Source organism: Mustelus asterias, chromosome 3, assembly GCF_964213995.1.
Source record: "Mustelus asterias chromosome 3, sMusAst1.hap1.1, whole genome shotgun sequence".
Taxonomy (NCBI): Eukaryota; Metazoa; Chordata; class Chondrichthyes; order Carcharhiniformes; family Triakidae; genus Mustelus; species Mustelus asterias.
In genome coordinates this window covers 65,769,348-65,787,492 of record NC_135803.1, presented here as the reverse complement: position 1 = coordinate 65,787,492, position 18,145 = coordinate 65,769,348, and the positions used below count along the sequence as shown (strand labels likewise).

At 42.8% G+C, this 18,145-nt stretch overlaps 1 protein-coding gene across 1 annotated transcript in view; it reads right to left on the bottom strand.

Annotated features, from left to right (window-relative positions):
* The window catches only part of LOC144485508 (ephrin type-A receptor 3-like), a 368,384-nt gene that overhangs the window by 336,852 nt on the left and 13,387 nt on the right, over positions 1–18,145 (bottom strand). Inside the window, exon 2 of the mRNA XM_078203656.1 lies at positions 9,458–9,522. Within this exon, the coding sequence (XP_078059782.1) occupies positions 9,458–9,505 (48 nt within the window). The 5' untranslated portion in view covers positions 9,506–9,522. The remainder of the gene's footprint in view (positions 1–9,457; positions 9,523–18,145) is intronic.

Here is an 18,145-nt window from a genome sequence, read left to right as displayed (position 1 = left end):
AGTGCCATCTTACAGATTTGTAATAGAGGGTTTGTCTGTGGGAAGGGCAGTTTACCCTTGTTGGTCTATCTACATACTGCGTCAGGAAGCCTTCCTGCACACATTGGACAAAAACTGACCCCTCTAAAGTACTCAAACTATAGCTTTTCCAGTCAATATTTGTAAAGTTAAAGTCCCCCAGTACAACTACCCTGTTACTTTCGCTCCTATCCAGAATCATCTTTGCAATCTTTTCCTCTACATCTCTGGAACTTTTCGGAGGTCTATAAAAAACTCCCAACAGGGTGACCTCTCCTTTCCTGTTTCTAACCTCAGCCCAAACTACCTCAGTCGACGAGTCCTCATCAAATGTCCTTTCTGCCACCGTAATACTGTCCTTGACTGACAATGCCACACCTCCCTCTCTTTTACCACCTTCCCTGCACTTACTGAAACATCTAAACCCCGGAACCTGCAACAACCATTGCTGTCCCTGCTCTATCTATGTCTCCGAGATGGCCACAACATCGAAATCCCAGGTACCAACCCATGCTGCAAGCTCACCCACCTTATTCCGGATGCTCCTGGCGTTAACGTATACACACTTCAAACCGCCTGCCTGCCAGTACACTCCTGCGACTCTAAAACCTCATCCATGACCTCACTACTCACCGTCATTCATTTTACTCCTGGCGGCAGGAGCTTGCTATGCAGTTTTGGCTGCCAAGTTTCCTTCATTATAACAGTGGTTGTAAAGCACATTGAGATGGCCTGAGATTGTGAAAGGGATTATACAAATGCAAGTCATTTTTTGGTGTTGCTTGAGGAACTATTTACCAGAGTTCCACTCGAAACCACTCATCTCAGAAGCAAGAACTTTGAGTAAACCTCCTCTGCAGCACCTGATAGCAGACCTGATCTCATCTAAACAAGGGTACAGCTGCCAGACAACTAGAGTACTCCAGTGACCACACTGGAATGTGCAAGAGAATTTCAGTTATATCACCAGGGAGAAAATACTCCTGTTTGCTTCACTTTATTGGAAATGTTGCTATCAATGTAAATTGAAATTTCTCGTTGAAACAATGGAAGTTCAAAATTTGAACTCTTTCAATTGGCTTTAGTTGTTCAAAGTGGTTGAATTGGATTGGGATCGCAGTTGGATTTATCAGTGCCCATTCCAGTCCCAGTGGACATAAAAGTTCATTAACTTTCACTATTTGTAAAGCCTCTTGGTGACCCAGACAAATCAATTGTATTGTTTTGGTACTGGGGAGAGGGAAGGAAGCTAAACAAAAGGATTTCTGTATTTGTTACTTCCCTTTCCAGAAGAGGGGGATCATTTCTCTCTCTTCTCTTCAAGTTATTCTGTAACTGGAGTTTGTGTCTCTGTGTGCCTTATTTGTGAACAGATATCCACTCCATCTGAGGAAGGAGCAGCGCTCCGAAAGCTAATGGCATTTGCTACCAAATAAACCTGTTGGACTTTAACCTGGTGTTGTTAAAACTCTTACTGTGTTTACCCCAGTCCAACGCCGGCATTTCCACATCATGAGCATTTGGAACATCATAACATTCAGGGCTATGGGCCAAGTGCTGGCAGATGGGATTAGGTGGGAGTTCAGGTGTTTCTCATGCGTCGGTGCAGACTCGAGGGGCCAAAGGGCCTCTGCGCTATATGATTCCATGGTAGTTTACTCTGAGTGACAGGGATCGGGGCGAGTGGGAGTGCTTGGTGAGGTAGGAAGAACCTGTTTCTGAATTAGGGGTGCTCAGCTTTCTAACTGAGCAAAGGGCACAAAACTGTAATATCCAATGGAAATTACTTACATTAAACTGCTAAGTATTCTTCTTGGTTGAATGCACTACTGCATCTTGACAGGGGCATTAATGCTACAGAATCTACAATTTAGCTTTGATTAAGCAAAACCACCTTCATTTTTCTGTATTTGTTTTCTTATGTTCTGGATTTCCCCAGCCTCTCTGATCTTATTTTAGTGTAACCTGAACAATCTCTTCTTGTCAAAATTTTCAATAGGGAAAAACTTTCTCCATGAAAATAAGAGCAACAGATATTTGTTACAAACTTTTATCACATACTATTCTTGAACCCAACATCTCAGTGTCACAGTGAAATGGGTTTCTAAGAGCTGTATTTTAATTATCAGGTCCCATTGTTACTGAAAGTCATGGCAGTGATGTCGCTATATGGAGGAACTGAGATCTATGTCTTCAGATGGACTTTTCCGACACGTAAAAGTACAAAAGTAAAAAGTAAAGTTTATTTATTAGTCATAAGTAGACTTACATGAACACTGCAATGAAGTTACTGCGAAAGTCCCGTAGCTGCCATACTCCAGTGCCTGTTCGGGTACACTGAGGGAGAATTTAGCATGGCCAATCCACCTAACCAGTACATTTTTCAGATTATGGGAGGAAACCGGACCACCCGAAGGAAAACCATGCAGACTCCATACTGACAGTGACCCAAGCCAGGTTCCTGGCACTGTGAGGCAGCAGTGCTAACCACTCTACCACCGTGCCGCCCCATAGAGACATGTCTCTATTTCTAGTTACAAAAAAAACCACCGTGACATCTCAATGCTACAATTGTTTGGGATCCCTGATGCTCACTAGTTTGGCATCAGCAACCATGGGCTTGGAAAACTCAGTCAGGGTGTGGTCCTCTTTGCTGTCCACTGACCCCTGGCTAAAGACAATGATGGGTGGATGTTGAACGAGAGAGGACGGTGTTTGCCTCTCAGTCGAATAGCCTGGTGGCGGCGAGGTGAATTTTCAACTTGCCAACCAGGCACAAAACTAGAAAGTGATTGTTTGTCCATTATGAAGGCATCCCAATTTTCAGTGAAGATCAGGTAGGTTCCATAGTGAGTGTCTGATTCAGTGCACCAGCTTTACACTCAGATGGGAAAATTGGAAATGCATGCTCTCATCATCTAGATTCATGCCTGAGGAATAACAACTTGGTAAGTTCTGCAATGTGGCCAACATCTATGGCAATGCATCACAAGGAGTCTGCAGCTTCAGGAGAAGGGAGGGAAAAGTCAGAAATGGTGAAATATATAGGCCGGAATTCTCTGGCCCCACCAGTGGCGCACCCCCTGCCGTGGGTTTCCCAGCGGTTTGGGGTAGTTTCAATGGGAATTCCCATTGACAGCTGTGGGACCAGAAGAACTCGCCACCAGTGAATGGCACACTGCCTCCCACTGCAAAGAAAAACACTGAGGGGAGGCCAGAGAATCTCACCCATTTTCCTCTACATCTCAGTGCAAAGATGTTGCTTGAAGCAAAAGTCTGAAGTTTGTCTCAAACTGGTTAATGAGACTTATATAGAACAACAGAAATGTAGCACTGTACAACACACAAGGAAGTCATTTGGCCCACTGCATCAACACTGTCTCTTTGGAGGATTGTCCAGTTATTCTCAACCCCCACTTTTTCCCCCATGTCCCTGCAAACATTTCTCCTTCAAGTGGTTATCTAATTCCCTTTTGAAAGTTACAGCCTGGTTTCTCCAACCTCATCTGCAGCTGGGATTCGCTGGTCCCGTTGCAGTCAATGACATTTTGGCTGAGAGCCAAAATCTCCATTCTCACCGACAGTGGTGGCGGAGTGAATGAGATCGCAGAATCCCGGCGATTATTGAATCTCTATCCACTATTCTAAATCAGGCAATGCACTCCAAATCCTAACCACACATCAAAGAACAAAGAACAATACAGCACAGGAACAGGCCCTTCGGCCCTCCAAGCCCGTGCCGCTCCCTGGTCCAAACTAGACCATTCTTTTGTATCCCTCCATTCCCACTCCGTTCATATGGCTGTCTAGATAAGTCTTAAACGTTCCCAGTGTGTCCGCCTCCATCACCTTGCCTGGCAGCGCATTCCAGGCCCCCACCACCCTCTGTGTAAAATACGTCCTCCTGATATCTGTGTTAAACCTCCCCCCCTTCACCTTGAACCTACGACCCCTCGTGAATGTCACCACCAACCTGGGGAAAAGCTTCCCACCGTTCACCCTATCTATGCCTTTCATAATTTTATACACCGCTATTAAGTCTCCCCTCATCCTCCGTCTTTCCAGGGAGAACAACCCCAGTTTACCCAATCTCTCCTCATAACTAAGCCCCTCCATACCAGGCAACATCCTGGTAAACCTCCTCTGTACTCTCTCCAAAGCCTCCACGTCCTTCTGGTAGTGTGGCGACCAGAACCGGACGCAGTATTCCAAATGCACGTGAACATTTTTTCCTCATGGTTCCTCTGGTTCTTCCTCTGCTCTTAGTTTTTGTTTAGAAGTAATGTATTTTGGAAAAGGCTGACACTTCATGCCCATATTTGAATCCTCTCTTTTCCTGGTGTCAAAACAATGGCTGACGTGTGATAAAATTTCTGACATATGCGCTCTTTCACCGTCATTAGCAATGAATTCCTAAGTGATCCCAACATTCAGTTGTCGCTAACTGAGAAACTCTCGGAGCTCAACTCCTCTCCTTGAAATCTGAATAAACATCTTCAACTTTTGAACAGTCACACAGTTAAAAATAGCTATCTGAGTCGCATGGGAGCCTCACGATTGCAACATTTTCTATTTTGCTGTTCCAGTAAGGTAATTTTAAAAATATATTTATATATTCTTGGGAATGTGGGCGATGCTTATGAGGCCACATTTATTGCCAATCCCTAGCTGCCTTAAACATAATGATTGCCTCCATCCATCTCCCTGGCAACCGTCCAAGGCTGAAACAGACCATTTGCAACTTATGTCATATTTAACCCTGACCTGAGCTTTTGGCCAACTATCTGTTTCATCATCAAGCCTGCCACTTCCACCTCCATAAACACTGTCTGACCTCTGCTCAAATCCTCATTCATGCTTTAATTAGCTTTCAACTTGAATATTCTAACACTCTTACTGGTGCTCTCCCACCTCAGAGGCTTTTCCCACCACTGCCAGAATTTAACCAAAGGCAGGGGAGCCACACATCAAGCAGTCAGCCTGATGAGTTGACCTGCATGGGTTGGTGGCAGTCCCTCTTTAATGGGCTGTGTGGGTCCATGGAAGACTCCCTCAACCTTTCTCTCTGCCCTCTTGGCCTGTCAAATCCCAGCCCCACCCCACCCTTTCCCTTCTCACCAGAGCCTGCAGCTTTGCAACCAGTCAGACCCTCCCTCAAACACTCTCCCAAATCCTGGATTTAATGCCCAACACATCTCTCGAGGTGCTGGAGAGATCCAAGTCTCTGATTATCCTGAGGCAAGATTTCCTATTCCTGCGGGGTGCCACCATCAAATATAGGAAACTCAAGTTGAGTGAAGTGATTTTCTAGGGGCTCTGAAAGTTTTGACTTTGCATTGCAAGGAGAACTGAGCCTGCTGGAGAACTGGGAGTTAATTGGGGTTGTTTGTGCCATATCTCCAGCAGATTCCAAAAAGAGCTTTTGTAAGACAAATGTCAGTTACTTAATATGAAAGCACCTTTTGAGAAAATGCTGGAAAAAGACAAAGGGTCACCTGGACTCAAAACGTCAGCTCTTTTCTCTCCTTACAGATGCTGCCAGACCTGCTGAGATTTTTCAGCATTTTCTCTTTTGGCTTCAGATTCCAGCATCCGCAGTAATTTGTTTTTATTATTTATGAAAGCAGCTTTTCTTTAATTTGGTGCATCAGTAATCTGTTAGCTACTGCTTGTTCCATGTTGATTTTTATTTGTTCGTTACAGTAAAAGGAGCAAAACATGAAATCCTATCTTACGGTTCTGTCTGTCATCAAATACTGAGAATTGTTTTTTTAAAGTTCATGGTCTCTATGGGATTCTAACACTGCTCTGAGTTCAAATAGAAGTCTTTTGCTTTTTTGATTCATTCACAAAATGTGGGCATCACTAGTAAAGCCAACATTTATTGCCCATCCAAAATTTCCCTGGAGGGTGGTGGTGATCTTGAAATAATTGAGTAACGGCAGCAAATTTCCTTCCTTTCCTTTTAATCTGGGAAAGTTTTAAGCTCAAAGTTTTCATAAAGCCAGATGGCTTTTTTAACAATAATCCAGTAGTATGATGGTAACTGCTATAGATACTAGTTTTTAAAAATCCATTTTTTACCAAATTAAATCCCCCAGTTTGTGCATTGGGATTTGAATTAATGTCTCAAGATCAGTTATTCAGGTCTCTAGATTGCTAGCCTTACTAAATCTCTATGGACACCCTTCAGGCTTTTACTTTGGTTTTTAAATGCATTGACTGGTTCTACATTTATAACCTTTCAGGCAGTGAGTTCTAGACCCCCATCACCCTCCAAGTGAAATAATTTCTCCTGAGCTCTTGTCTAATTCTCCTGCCAATTACATTTAAGCTACCTCCTAGTTATTGACTTCTCCTCTATCATAGAATCCCTACAGTGCAGAAGGAGGCCATTCGGCCCATCACCCCCCCCCCCCCCCCCCCCGACACCAAGGAGCAATTCAGCATGGCCAATCAACTTAACCCACACATTTTTGGACTGTGGGAGGAAACCGGAGCACCCAGAGGAAACCCACGTAGACACGGGGAGAATGTGCAAACTCCACACAGTCACCCAAGTTCTTGACACTGAGGCAGCAGTGCTAAACTGTGCCACCACGCCGCCCTCTATCTAGACTCATCATTTTGTACACCACAACTGTGTACCTCCCTCAGCCTCCAATGTTCCAAAGAAAACATCCCAGCCTACGTGGCATCGTAATTCATAAACTTGATCTCCATCCTCCTCCTTCAGGTACCTGCCCTACGAGTGTGTGTTGGTGACCATGGACTTCTGCTGGATTGGTCCATGATTATGCCTGGTGACGTACTGCAGTGGTTTGCCATTGCTTTATGAGGTATGGCTGACCAGAAAATTTTCCCACTCTTACCGCCTGCCATCGGGCAAGAAGGGTTTACAGGCTGATAATCAACCTGCTTGGCCACAATATGAATGCACCTTCCATGGCCATCAAATCCCAGAACTGGACTGGTGAGCTCCATCACCATTTTGATTTACATTCCTGGATCAAATAAGCACAGCCTGATCACAAAAGAATGAAAATACTTGGCCCTATGTTGCATCTCCATTCACGTCACACACAATTCATTACTTTAAGATGCATTGACCTATGTACGCAAAGGAGTTAACAACTTGTGCATCACAAGATCCATAGCAAGTGGCATTGGTTTGGGCAGCGATGTTGAAGAAGAAAACAGGGGAGTATTCAATGCTCTACCCTGAACAGTAACATGTGATCCTCAAAGTACTCCTGAATGATTTGATATAGATTGCTGCCACCTCAAGTTAACATTCTACCCAAAAGGTTACACATACAATAGGATATCAAACCCTTAAGTGGGACTTGAATCCATAGCTTAAATGATAAGAGTGACATCGACTGGGTCAAGTTGACCCTCCATGAAGCCAATTAGGTAACCTTCCCCATTAAATTATTCTAGTTTGCATATCTATCGGAAATGAGCATAAGAAAATAAATTATAACAGGATACTGCAATCTAGCCCATCTACTTCAAGTTCAGTCATTCAACCCAAAGTTGAAATTATTTTTCTCAAGTGTGCAGCTTCAGGGTAGGTAGATGTGTGCCAAAGGTATGAAATAAGTAGCAGGAGGATCTGACCTGCAACGTCAATGATTATCATCATTCTGGTTGTGTGTGATAGTTGGAGTCTGCTTGCAATAATTAACCTCTGCACACAGGGAGGGGAGAGCAAAAGACACACCAGACTAAATGAGAGAGGAGGTGGGGGAGGGGGGGGGGAGAGGGAGAGAGAGAGAGAAAAAAAAAGAGAGTCGGCAGCTTCTGTAAACACCATGTGGATAATTCTCCTTGTCACCATTTGGGCAGTAGATTTTATTCATTGAAATTAACAGAAATGGAAATTGGGCAGTTTCTATAAGAGGTAGGACATCTGCCCCACTGGTTTACCACCCAAGCAGTCAAGGTTAAAATTACTTCCTATCAACTCAGATTGGAAACCTCGGTCACACTGATGATTGAGGTAAGTGAAGCTTATCGGAATATGAATGGGTCACTGCTGTTGAAAATCTAACATTAAAATTAGCTCTCCTGTATTTTGATTCTCGTTGCACAGTGCCACCTGTGAATCTATGTATCAGTCCAATCTTGCTGGAAATCCTCACTGTGATTGCATTATGCTCCCAAACGGACAAAATTGAGATGTTCAGAAAGTTCCTGCAGATTACACATTTCCAGCAATTTTACACTCATTGCCCTGTGCTTCTGATTACCTGTCACTTTAACTCTCCTCCCCGACTCCCACTTTGACCTACATGCCCTTGGGGTCCTACACTGCTCCACTGAACCTCAAAGGAAACACGAGGAACAGAACCTCCTCTTTCAATTAGGCATTTTACAGCCGTCTGGGCTCAACTTTTGGGGTGGGATCTTCTGGCCCTTGCCATCGGCCGGATCTTCCAATCCCAGCAAAGGCAATCCTCCCCTGTAGCGGGGCTCCCAGCAGTGTGGCCTGCAAGCAACACAAACGGCCATTGATCTTGGTAGGACCAGAGGATCCCACCAGTGGCCAATGGCAAACCACCTCCACTGCTGGAAAACAGGCCATGGGATGGGGGGGGGGGGGGCTAGAAAATTCTGGCCATTGAGTTCAACAATTTCAGTCCATAATCTCTGCCCCCGTTCATATTTTTTGGATGGCAGTGGTTGCCAACAATTCTGCATTTTCCCATTTAACCTCTTCTGGACACAACCTGTATTGCTTGTCTTTTGTCTTGCACAATCAATCATCACTTTGCAATTTTATTTCTCCTGCCTTCTTCCCTATTGCAACTCTTGTATTTTGTTCTTTCCTCATCTCATTTAAACTATTTCACCTCATAGTGCTCGCAGTTCTGACAAAGGGACATCGAGCTGAGATGTTATCTCTGTTTTTCTCTCTCCACAAATTCTGCCCAGCCTGCTGAGTATTTTCAGCATTTTTTGTTTTCCCTTCAAGACTTCCAGCACCTGAGGTATTTTGATTTTCTAACTCCAGATTTAGCTTCTGTCTTACTCTTCCTGTAAAGATTTCAGATGATAAAAATCTTCCTAAATATGGAAAGTATTACTGTTTCTACATTCCACTGCTCCTCCCCTGCAACTTTAAATCTTCAAGACTGAGCCTTTGATGGATCAATGGGTATATGTACCTTCTATCACTATAACTTCAATTCCTTATATCAGAGGATGTACTACCATCTGAACACATCCAAATAGACAATTTACAGAGGTAATTTGAGATAGCAAATCAGTTCCAGACACAACATCATTGCGCTAATTTTCAAACACGCTATTTCATAGGAAGCATGTTTGGGTATCTACTGTCAAGTAGCTATCCAAATAGGATTCAAATTCATTTTTGACACCTGTCCTTGCCAGGCTATTAATTCAAAGAAAAGGAATACAGTATACTCACCCCCTCTGGAGGATATGCCACCCAGCCCAAGTCTCCAGGAGCTGACATAGAATCCAAGAGGGTAACTGTAAACAAGGAGAAAAGTAATTGTAAGTCTTTGTAATGGAAATCAGGCTACCTTTGAGTGAAGCCCATCATTAACCTGCCCTGAACTTTCCAAAGAATTGAAATTTCGTTGTGGTCAAAGTGGAAAAAATTCCCTGAATTTCAAGTTTTAATGAACTTAAAACTAGTGTTGAAAATAAACAGGACTTGGATATTCTGAGCTGCCTATCAGGATTAATGTTCAGTTTTCACATTTGCTGCTGAATGCATCAAGTGCAGTGCTGGTTGCTGGTCTCAATCAGCACTTGAAATAACTAGACGTCCACTTGCTGGGTGCTACTCATAACTGCTAACACATGGGTCACAAGACATCTTTTAAAGTTCTCTATTAGTTTAGGAAATTTTTATTAGACTGTTCGAATTGTAATCACTACAAGCAAGCATGGTACATCGGAAAATCCACATGCAGCAACACTTAAATTGTACAACAAATATCCACATGTTCTGTCTGCACACGTGCAATTCTGCATGCCCAGTCTCAGGCTAATATGAAACTGTGTCCCTGCAAACTATATTTATATCATGCTAACAACACAAAGTCCTGCATTCAATTGACATAAACAGAGACGTTGACTTAATATAAAATGCAAAATACTGCAGATGCTGGAATCTGCAAGAAAAACAGAAAATGCTGGAAAATCTCAGCAGGTCTGACAGCATCTGTGGAGAGAGAATAGAGCCAATGTTTTGAGTCTGGACGTCGCTTAGAGTAACAAAGGGTCAGCTAGACTCAAAACATTAGCTCTATTCTCTCTCCTCAGATGCTGTCAGACCTGCTGAGATTTTCCAGCATATTCTGTTTTTGTTGTGACATTGACTTAATGTTCATTCTTTAATACATATCCCATTCCCAGCCTTTGTACTGAATAAAGCTGGATCGGTTTACTACATTCTAATCTTGCAGGTTAAACTGTTTGGTGCACAGCACTGAAATCTATTATTAGCAATATATGGTATCTGACCAAATGATGGCCTGGCTCATTAATTAAACATTTTGGGGTCAAGACTTAATTTAACCACAGTAGACTGTGCACGCTTGAACACATTCAACCATCTCACTTGGCTGGACAATACACATTAAATCTCTAATAATGGCGGTAATGAGATTTGTATTAAAGAATGAACATTATCTTAACATCTCCATTTATCTTTGAAGTTGATGTGTTTGTACTTTGATACAAACATAGTTTACAAGGCCTGGCTTACCTGAAACTGGGTTACAGAAAAGGAGTATCCAGAGTTGTGAACATACATTTGAAAAACATGGGGCGGGATTTTATGGCCTCACTCGGGCACGATTGGAAATTCCTACCCAAGGTCAGAGATTTTCATTGTCAGACTCTTGCCCACGCTGATTCCCTGGTGGGTGAGGTGGTAGAGTTCCAGCCATGGTATCTGTCACAATTTCTTTGTTTTTTCCATGAGATGTGGGCATCACTGGCAGGGTTGGCATTTGTTACCCATCCTGAATTGCCCTTGAACTGAGTGGCTAGCTAGGCCATTTCAGAGTCAACTACATTGCTGTGGGTCTGGAGGTACATGTAGGCCAGACCAGATAAGATTTCCTGTCCCAAAGAGCATTAGTGAATCAGATAGGTTTTTTTACAACAATCAATGATAATTGTCAAGATGATCATTACTGAGGGTGGCTTTATTTATCAGATTTATTATTTGAATTTAAACTCTACCGGCTCTGGGCCTCGACATTATCTTTATGCCACCATCCCATCTTATGTGGACTGCCTTGCCTACAAATAATGCAACACAGGTGGCATGGTGGCACAGTTAGCACTGCTGCCTCACACTGCCAGGCACCCAGGTTCAAAACCGGCCTCGGGTGACTGTCTATGTGGAGTTTGCACATTCTCCCTGTATCTGTGTGCATTTCCTCCAGATGCTCCAGTTTCCTCCCATAGTCCAAAGATGTGCAGGTTAAGTGGTCTGGCAGGGTTACGGGGATGGGACTCAGAGTTAGTGCAGACTCGAAGGGCTGAATGGTCTCCTTTTGCACCACAGGGATTCAATGGCTAATATTCCAAGATCCCAAAATTCATAACTCATGAACATAAGAATTAGATGAGTAACGACCAAGGTCTTACTTTGAAGAAATTCTGATGGAAGCATGGATTTCTTCATGAATTACCTGTTCAGTTCTAAGAATTAATTTCCCACATCATGCTATCTGCCAGAGCTGCACGAGTTCGAATAAATGAAGAACTTGGGGATCAATAATAAACACAGTGCCCTTAAAAATTAGTGCAGTATTCACTTAAACTTCACACATTTGAGCAGCTGCAATAATGATTGCTAATTATTGTGGAATAAATATAATAATATTTCTGAAATAATAGTTCAGCACCAGAAAGTAACTTTTGCGAGCAGCATTAAAGCATCTCTGAATAACCATTAGCTGACACAATGTTTGGCTCCGCTGTGATAAATGTGTCTGAGTTGGGCAGCGTTACCTCATACAGTCACATCATACGAAGTTAGCACTTTGCACACCTGCACTTCGTGTCCACAGGGCTTTCATTATAAGCTAAGACTAAGATGATTTTCTCCATCTACGTTTAAACAAATCACCAATTAGTCAGTGGTCTAATTTCCAAGAGAATACACCATTTATCACCTGTCTTACCATTTTATTCCAATAACATTAACATTATGAGGTAAGAATTTTTCACTTGTTGCCAAGGTGAGAGGAAACATGGAGCTGTAAAGACTGAAATGAGTTACAGAATCCATACTGCAAAGCTACTCAATTCCTTCCCGGGAAGGTCTTGTGGTGCAGTGGGAAGCGCCCCTTCTCTGAGAATCTGACGGCAACAGGATGCCAAACGTGGCCAGACAGGTTGATTATCTGTCCATAGATCCTGCCAAAACACCTATGGCAGGTATAAGATCAAGAGACACTCTTGGTTAGCCATGCTTGATGAAGGATGGTGGCCTTCAAGCTCTAGCCTTTGGTAACAGGCTGGCGGCTTGTTCCAGAAACAATAGCTATCCAAACAGACCCAAGCATGTCTGCCTCAGGCTCCATTAGGTGTGGAAGACAACTGAAGGAGGAGGAAATCAAAGAGTTTCTCCCACACAGACATATTCACAATTTTCAGATTAAAGTACTAATGTGGGATATTGCCCCACAACTTTCATCAAAGAATAACCGTCAAATTTGCACTATGCTTCCTTAAACCTATCACCTTGTAGTTCAAATGCAAGTTAGCCTTTCTGATGCTCCGCCATGAGCTTAGGGAGAGGTTTTGGGTTACATACTTGGTTGAAGTAAATCCCTCAGTAAGTTTTTCTCATGGTTCTGTGAAGTACCTCAAGATGTTTGCTACTTTAAAAGTGTTGTGGGAATAAATGACAGTGAGAGCAAAACCGGTCTGTCACAGGCAACAGGTGAATCAATTTTGATAAGAAACATGATTTCCTCTTCCCTCACCCCTCATAGATTATTGATGCCAATCTGTGTAATATGTCTGTGGCTGTGTCACTCATTTGACTCTTATGTCAGCCCCTGTTTACTTTTCAAGTAGATGCAACCCTCCACAAACTCAAACTTTGGCCTCTTGCATACTTCCCACTCCTTTCAACCCTCATCATTAACAGCCTTGCCTTTGGCCATCTAGGTCCTAAGCTTGGAATGTCCTTCTTAAACCTCTCTCTTGTCTTTAACACCTTTCTTAAAACCTATCTCTTTGACCAAGTTTCCAGTCAGTCCTCTCAATATCATCTTCTTTGCCTTGTCAATTTTTGAGTTATGACCAACTGTGGTATCAAGGAACCTCAGCAAAACCAGAGTCAATGGGAATCAGGGGGGAAACTCTACTGATCGGAGTCATACTTGACACAAAAGGAAAATGGTTGCGGTCATTCGAGGTCATCCCAGCTCCAGGACATCGCTGCAGGAGTTCCTCAGGGCAGTGTCCTAAGCCCAATCATCTTCAGTTGCTTCATCAATGACCTTCACAAGGTTCATATGGGGATGTTCGCAGATGACTGCACAATGTTCAACAGCATTCATGACTCCTCAGATACTGGAGCAGTTCAGGTCCAAATGCAGCAAGAACTGGCCAATATCCAGGCTTGGGTTGACAAGTGGCAAGTAACATTTGCATCACATTAATGCCAGGCAATGACCATTTCCAACAAGAGAGAATCTAACCATCACCCCATGACATTCCATGGCATTGCCATCGCCAAATCACCACTACCAACATCCTGACCAGAAACAAGAGCAGGTCAAATGCTAGGGATCCTGCGGCAAGTAACTCACCTCCTGACTCCCCAAAGCCTGTCCACCATCTACAAGGCACAAGTCAGGAGTGTGATGGAATCTCTCTACTTGCCTGGATGAGTGCAACTCCAACAACACTCAAGAAACTTGATACCATCCAGGTCAAAGCAGTCCACTTGATTGCTACCACTTCACAAACATTCAATTCCTCCACCACTGACAATCAGTGGCATCATGTGTACCATCTACAAGACGTACTGCTGGAACTCACCAAGGCAGCATCTCCCAAACGCACAACCGCTACCATCTAGAAGGACAACAGCAGCAAATACAGGTGCTGGGAACACCACTACCTGGAGGTTCCCCTTCAAGTAACTTACAATCCTGACTTGGAAATATATGGTCATTCCTTCATTGTCGCTGGGTCAAAAGCCACAGCACTGTGGGTGTATGTACACATTCGGGGACTGCAGTGTTTTAATAAGGAAGCTCATCACCCCCTTCTAAAGAGCAATAAGGGATGGACAATAAATGCTGGTCTTGCCAGCAACATCCATCTCCAGTAAAATGAGCATTAAAAGATTATGTGAGGCACCTTGGGATTTTTTCTTTGATTAAAGATACTAATGCAACATCTTTTAGTGCGAGTGAGCTTCATTGTTCTGTACACAGTGATTAAACCACATAGATAGAAGGCAAACTGTTGGTCAAAAGCATACATAAATGTTCAAAAAATGCTCGTTTCTCCTACTGACACATGTCATCTACCTAAGCCAGATTTCTCCAGTGGGTATCCAAATTGGCATTGACAACTGAGAAATAGGAATTGAAAACCAATAGAGGCAAATACAAAATTCATGGAATTATTCCTACACTTATCAAGAATTATAATAATTCTTACATATGATCACTAATTTTCAGTGTAGTTAAATTGGATATATATTTATACCTGTATTATAAATAAGTTCTATTGCTTCAAATTCTCCTGTCATTTCTCAATGAATTTCTTCATGAATTAGTTGGCACCAAAACATGGTGATCAATCTCTGTTCCAGAATTGGCAGGCCAAAGGCCCACTGATACTGGCCTTCTGTTAGGACTAGATCAGAAACTCCAAGGTATATTATGAAGTTAACCTAAACTCCAACTTTTTTTGATTTTGGTGCAAGTGTGAACATAAGTTATTTCACTCCAGCTGTGATTCTATTGACCCATTAGAAAGCTTTTATTAAAACAAACTTTACATAACAACACAGTTAAAATATGACAAAAATAATTAGCATAACTTTTACCAATTGAGATACTTAAACATGACAAGGTATAATTCTTATAGTTCCAATTTAAGCAATATCCCCACAGGCATAAATCCCTCTTCAGGGGATCGGTTAGCACAAAACATACAGGCTTACATGGGTGCTAAACTTCCAGCCTTTTAACAGCTCTGGACTGAGACACAGAAAGATACCTGTCTTCTGACTCTCCTACAGCAGCCTCCAGAGAAAGCAGAATTTCAGAGGCCTATTTTCTGGCAGGTCCCAGACTCCAATCTCCAGCGAGAGAAAAAACAGAGAGCTACTTTTCTCTAACAATTCCAAACAGCCAGAGCTTGTTTCTCTGAGTCTTGCCCTGCCCAGTAACATGATTTTTCCTGTCAATCAACCTAATCAAACCTCACTCTGAAAAACCCCAGAGGAAAACGCTAAAGTAACCAAACTGCGTTCGCCCAGATTAAAACAAACTCTCCAGCAATTAAGATCAATTATATTTCTGCAGTATAAAACGAATGGGCTGCCAATTATAGACAAAGCGGCACGAGGTAAATGGAAAAAAATGGACTTCAAAAAAAATACTTCACAAGAAACATGACAAATATATTTCTTTAGGACATAGTATCATCACACTTCATTTACAGGAGATCAGCCACCTATTCTCATGAGACCGCCCCCCCACCCCCCAACCTTCTTCACATTCCTTTGACATTTTTCCCCACTTAACTTCTGACCACCCAACCACCATCCCCCTCCTCCCCGCCCCCCCTGGCCTTCTTGTTAGCTGGCATTGTGAATGGTTCCCAATGCTCAAGCATATCACATGTCCCTTCAAAATCACGATTATCACCCACCCTTGGCCTGTCTTTCACTCCAACTGTCACTCTACCCCCAGCCACCCTTCCCTCTCCAAGGACTTGAAGCATTTCATTGCACCACAGCTCAATGTGCGTCTCTTCCACAATTCCCTGTTAAAATTCTTCCTGGCTGCTTTCCCTACTTCTTATAGCATTAAAACAGCCTAATCAAAGACAATGACGACATTTGCGATTGTTATAACAGCATTACTTTATCATTCCTTGGCCTGTGATATTTGACATAGCTGAACAAAGGGTTCTCTTCCAGTGTTCCACTGCTATGCAGATCTGTAAGAGCTTTAACAACACCAGGTTAAAGTCCAACAGGTTTATTTGGTAGCAAATGCCATTAGCTTTCGGAGCCCTGCTCCTTCGTCAGATGGAGTGGATATCCACTCCATCTGACGAAGGAGCAGGGCTCCGAAAGCTAATGGCATTTGCTACCAAATAAACCTGTTGTTGTTAAAACTCTTACTGTGTTTACCCCAGTCCAACGCCAGCATCTCCACATCATGCAGATCTGTGACACTGCCCTCACATGGTTCCACGCTTACTTCAGAACTCAGCCAGAGCACTTCCTGCCATCGTTCCTCTTCCTTCCTTCTCTGCCGTCTGCTTTAAAGTCGCCAAGGATTCATCTTTGGTTCCTTCTCTGACATACATTCTGTCACCTGCAGATTGACTTCTACCTCTGCTGTCACACAGTTTACCCAACACCTAGTCATGGATGTGCTGTAAAAAGTTATTCCTGCTCAGTGTTTGGGTGGCTAAAGATCATTCAATGCCTAACATTTTGCCATAAATCTTTTCCCCCCATCACTGACCACATCTTCCTCGCGATCACTATTTCAACCCATACAATTCACAACCATAGAATAGAATCCCTTCAGTGCAGAGGGAGGCCATTCGGCTCATCGGGTCTGCACTAATGCTCTGAAAGAGCATCCAATCCAGCCCTATCCCTGTAACCTGGCACATTTACCGTGGCTAATCCACCTAACCTACATATCTTTGGACATGGGGAGGTGGTGGCCTTGGTATTATCGCCAGATTATCAAGAAACTCAGCTAATTTTCTGGGGACCCGGGTTCGAATCCCACCATAGCAGTTAGTGGAAATTGAATTCAATGAAATAAAAAAAATCTGAAATGAAAAGCCTAATGATGATCATGAAACCATTGTTGATTGTCAGGTTCATTACTGCCCTTTAGGGAAGGAAATCTGCCATCCTTACCTGGTCTGGCCTACATGTGACCTCAAAGCCACAGCAACGTGATTGACTCTCAACGAGGGAAGGGCAATAAATGGTGGCCAGCCAGTGATGCCCATGCATCAATGAAAAAAATGTTACTCGACTAGGTTAAGTTTCAATTCATTAGGTTTTCCATTACAAAGTTTGTGTACTTCTGCCTCCACAACATTGTCCATCTACATTATACCATTCATTCTTTTTGTTGGAAAATCTCTATATTCTAATCACATTCTGTTTGAATGTCTCACATTTTCTGACCTGATGATTTTGCTCTCCTATTTCATTGAGCTAATTTCCATGTGAGGGCAGGTGGGGAGTGGTAGCACCAGTATGAAGCTGAAATCCAACTTCCTATTCATTTGCACATACCTCAAATATTAATAAAATATACTAAAAGAATTCATGAGATTCACACAGGCACTGTTGAAGTGTTGTAACACACTGTTGCACTGCTTCTGTTATCAGAGGTAACATTCCTAAATCCAAACAATATTAGTGCACAGATAATTTTTAAACTCATGTTGACACACCTGTCCTCATTCAAATAAAAGTCCTAATTACCAAAAAGGGGTACCTGTGTCATCACTGGAGACCACATTTGCTCGTTAATATCTAGCAAAGGAAATAATATGCTAGTTAGAACAACAATGAATTCACCAACCTGATGACACAATAGTCTGTCTCGCAGACCTGTTGCACTTTTCTTCAGGGTTGGGGGGGAAACTAGGGCCTTCATTTGAAAACTGCACAGGTCACTATGGAGGCAGAATTCATTCAGCAAACTACACCTGTTATTCAGTCCCCATCATAGAATTTCAATTCCCCACAGCAGGGCTGCCCTTTACAGGCATGGAATTATCCAATTAAAGATAATTAGTGTTGGATTAAGGTTTTATACGAGGAGTTCACTGGGGAGTGAACTAAAACTGCCAAAACTCACTTCACTCAGGATCTGTAAAACTGTTG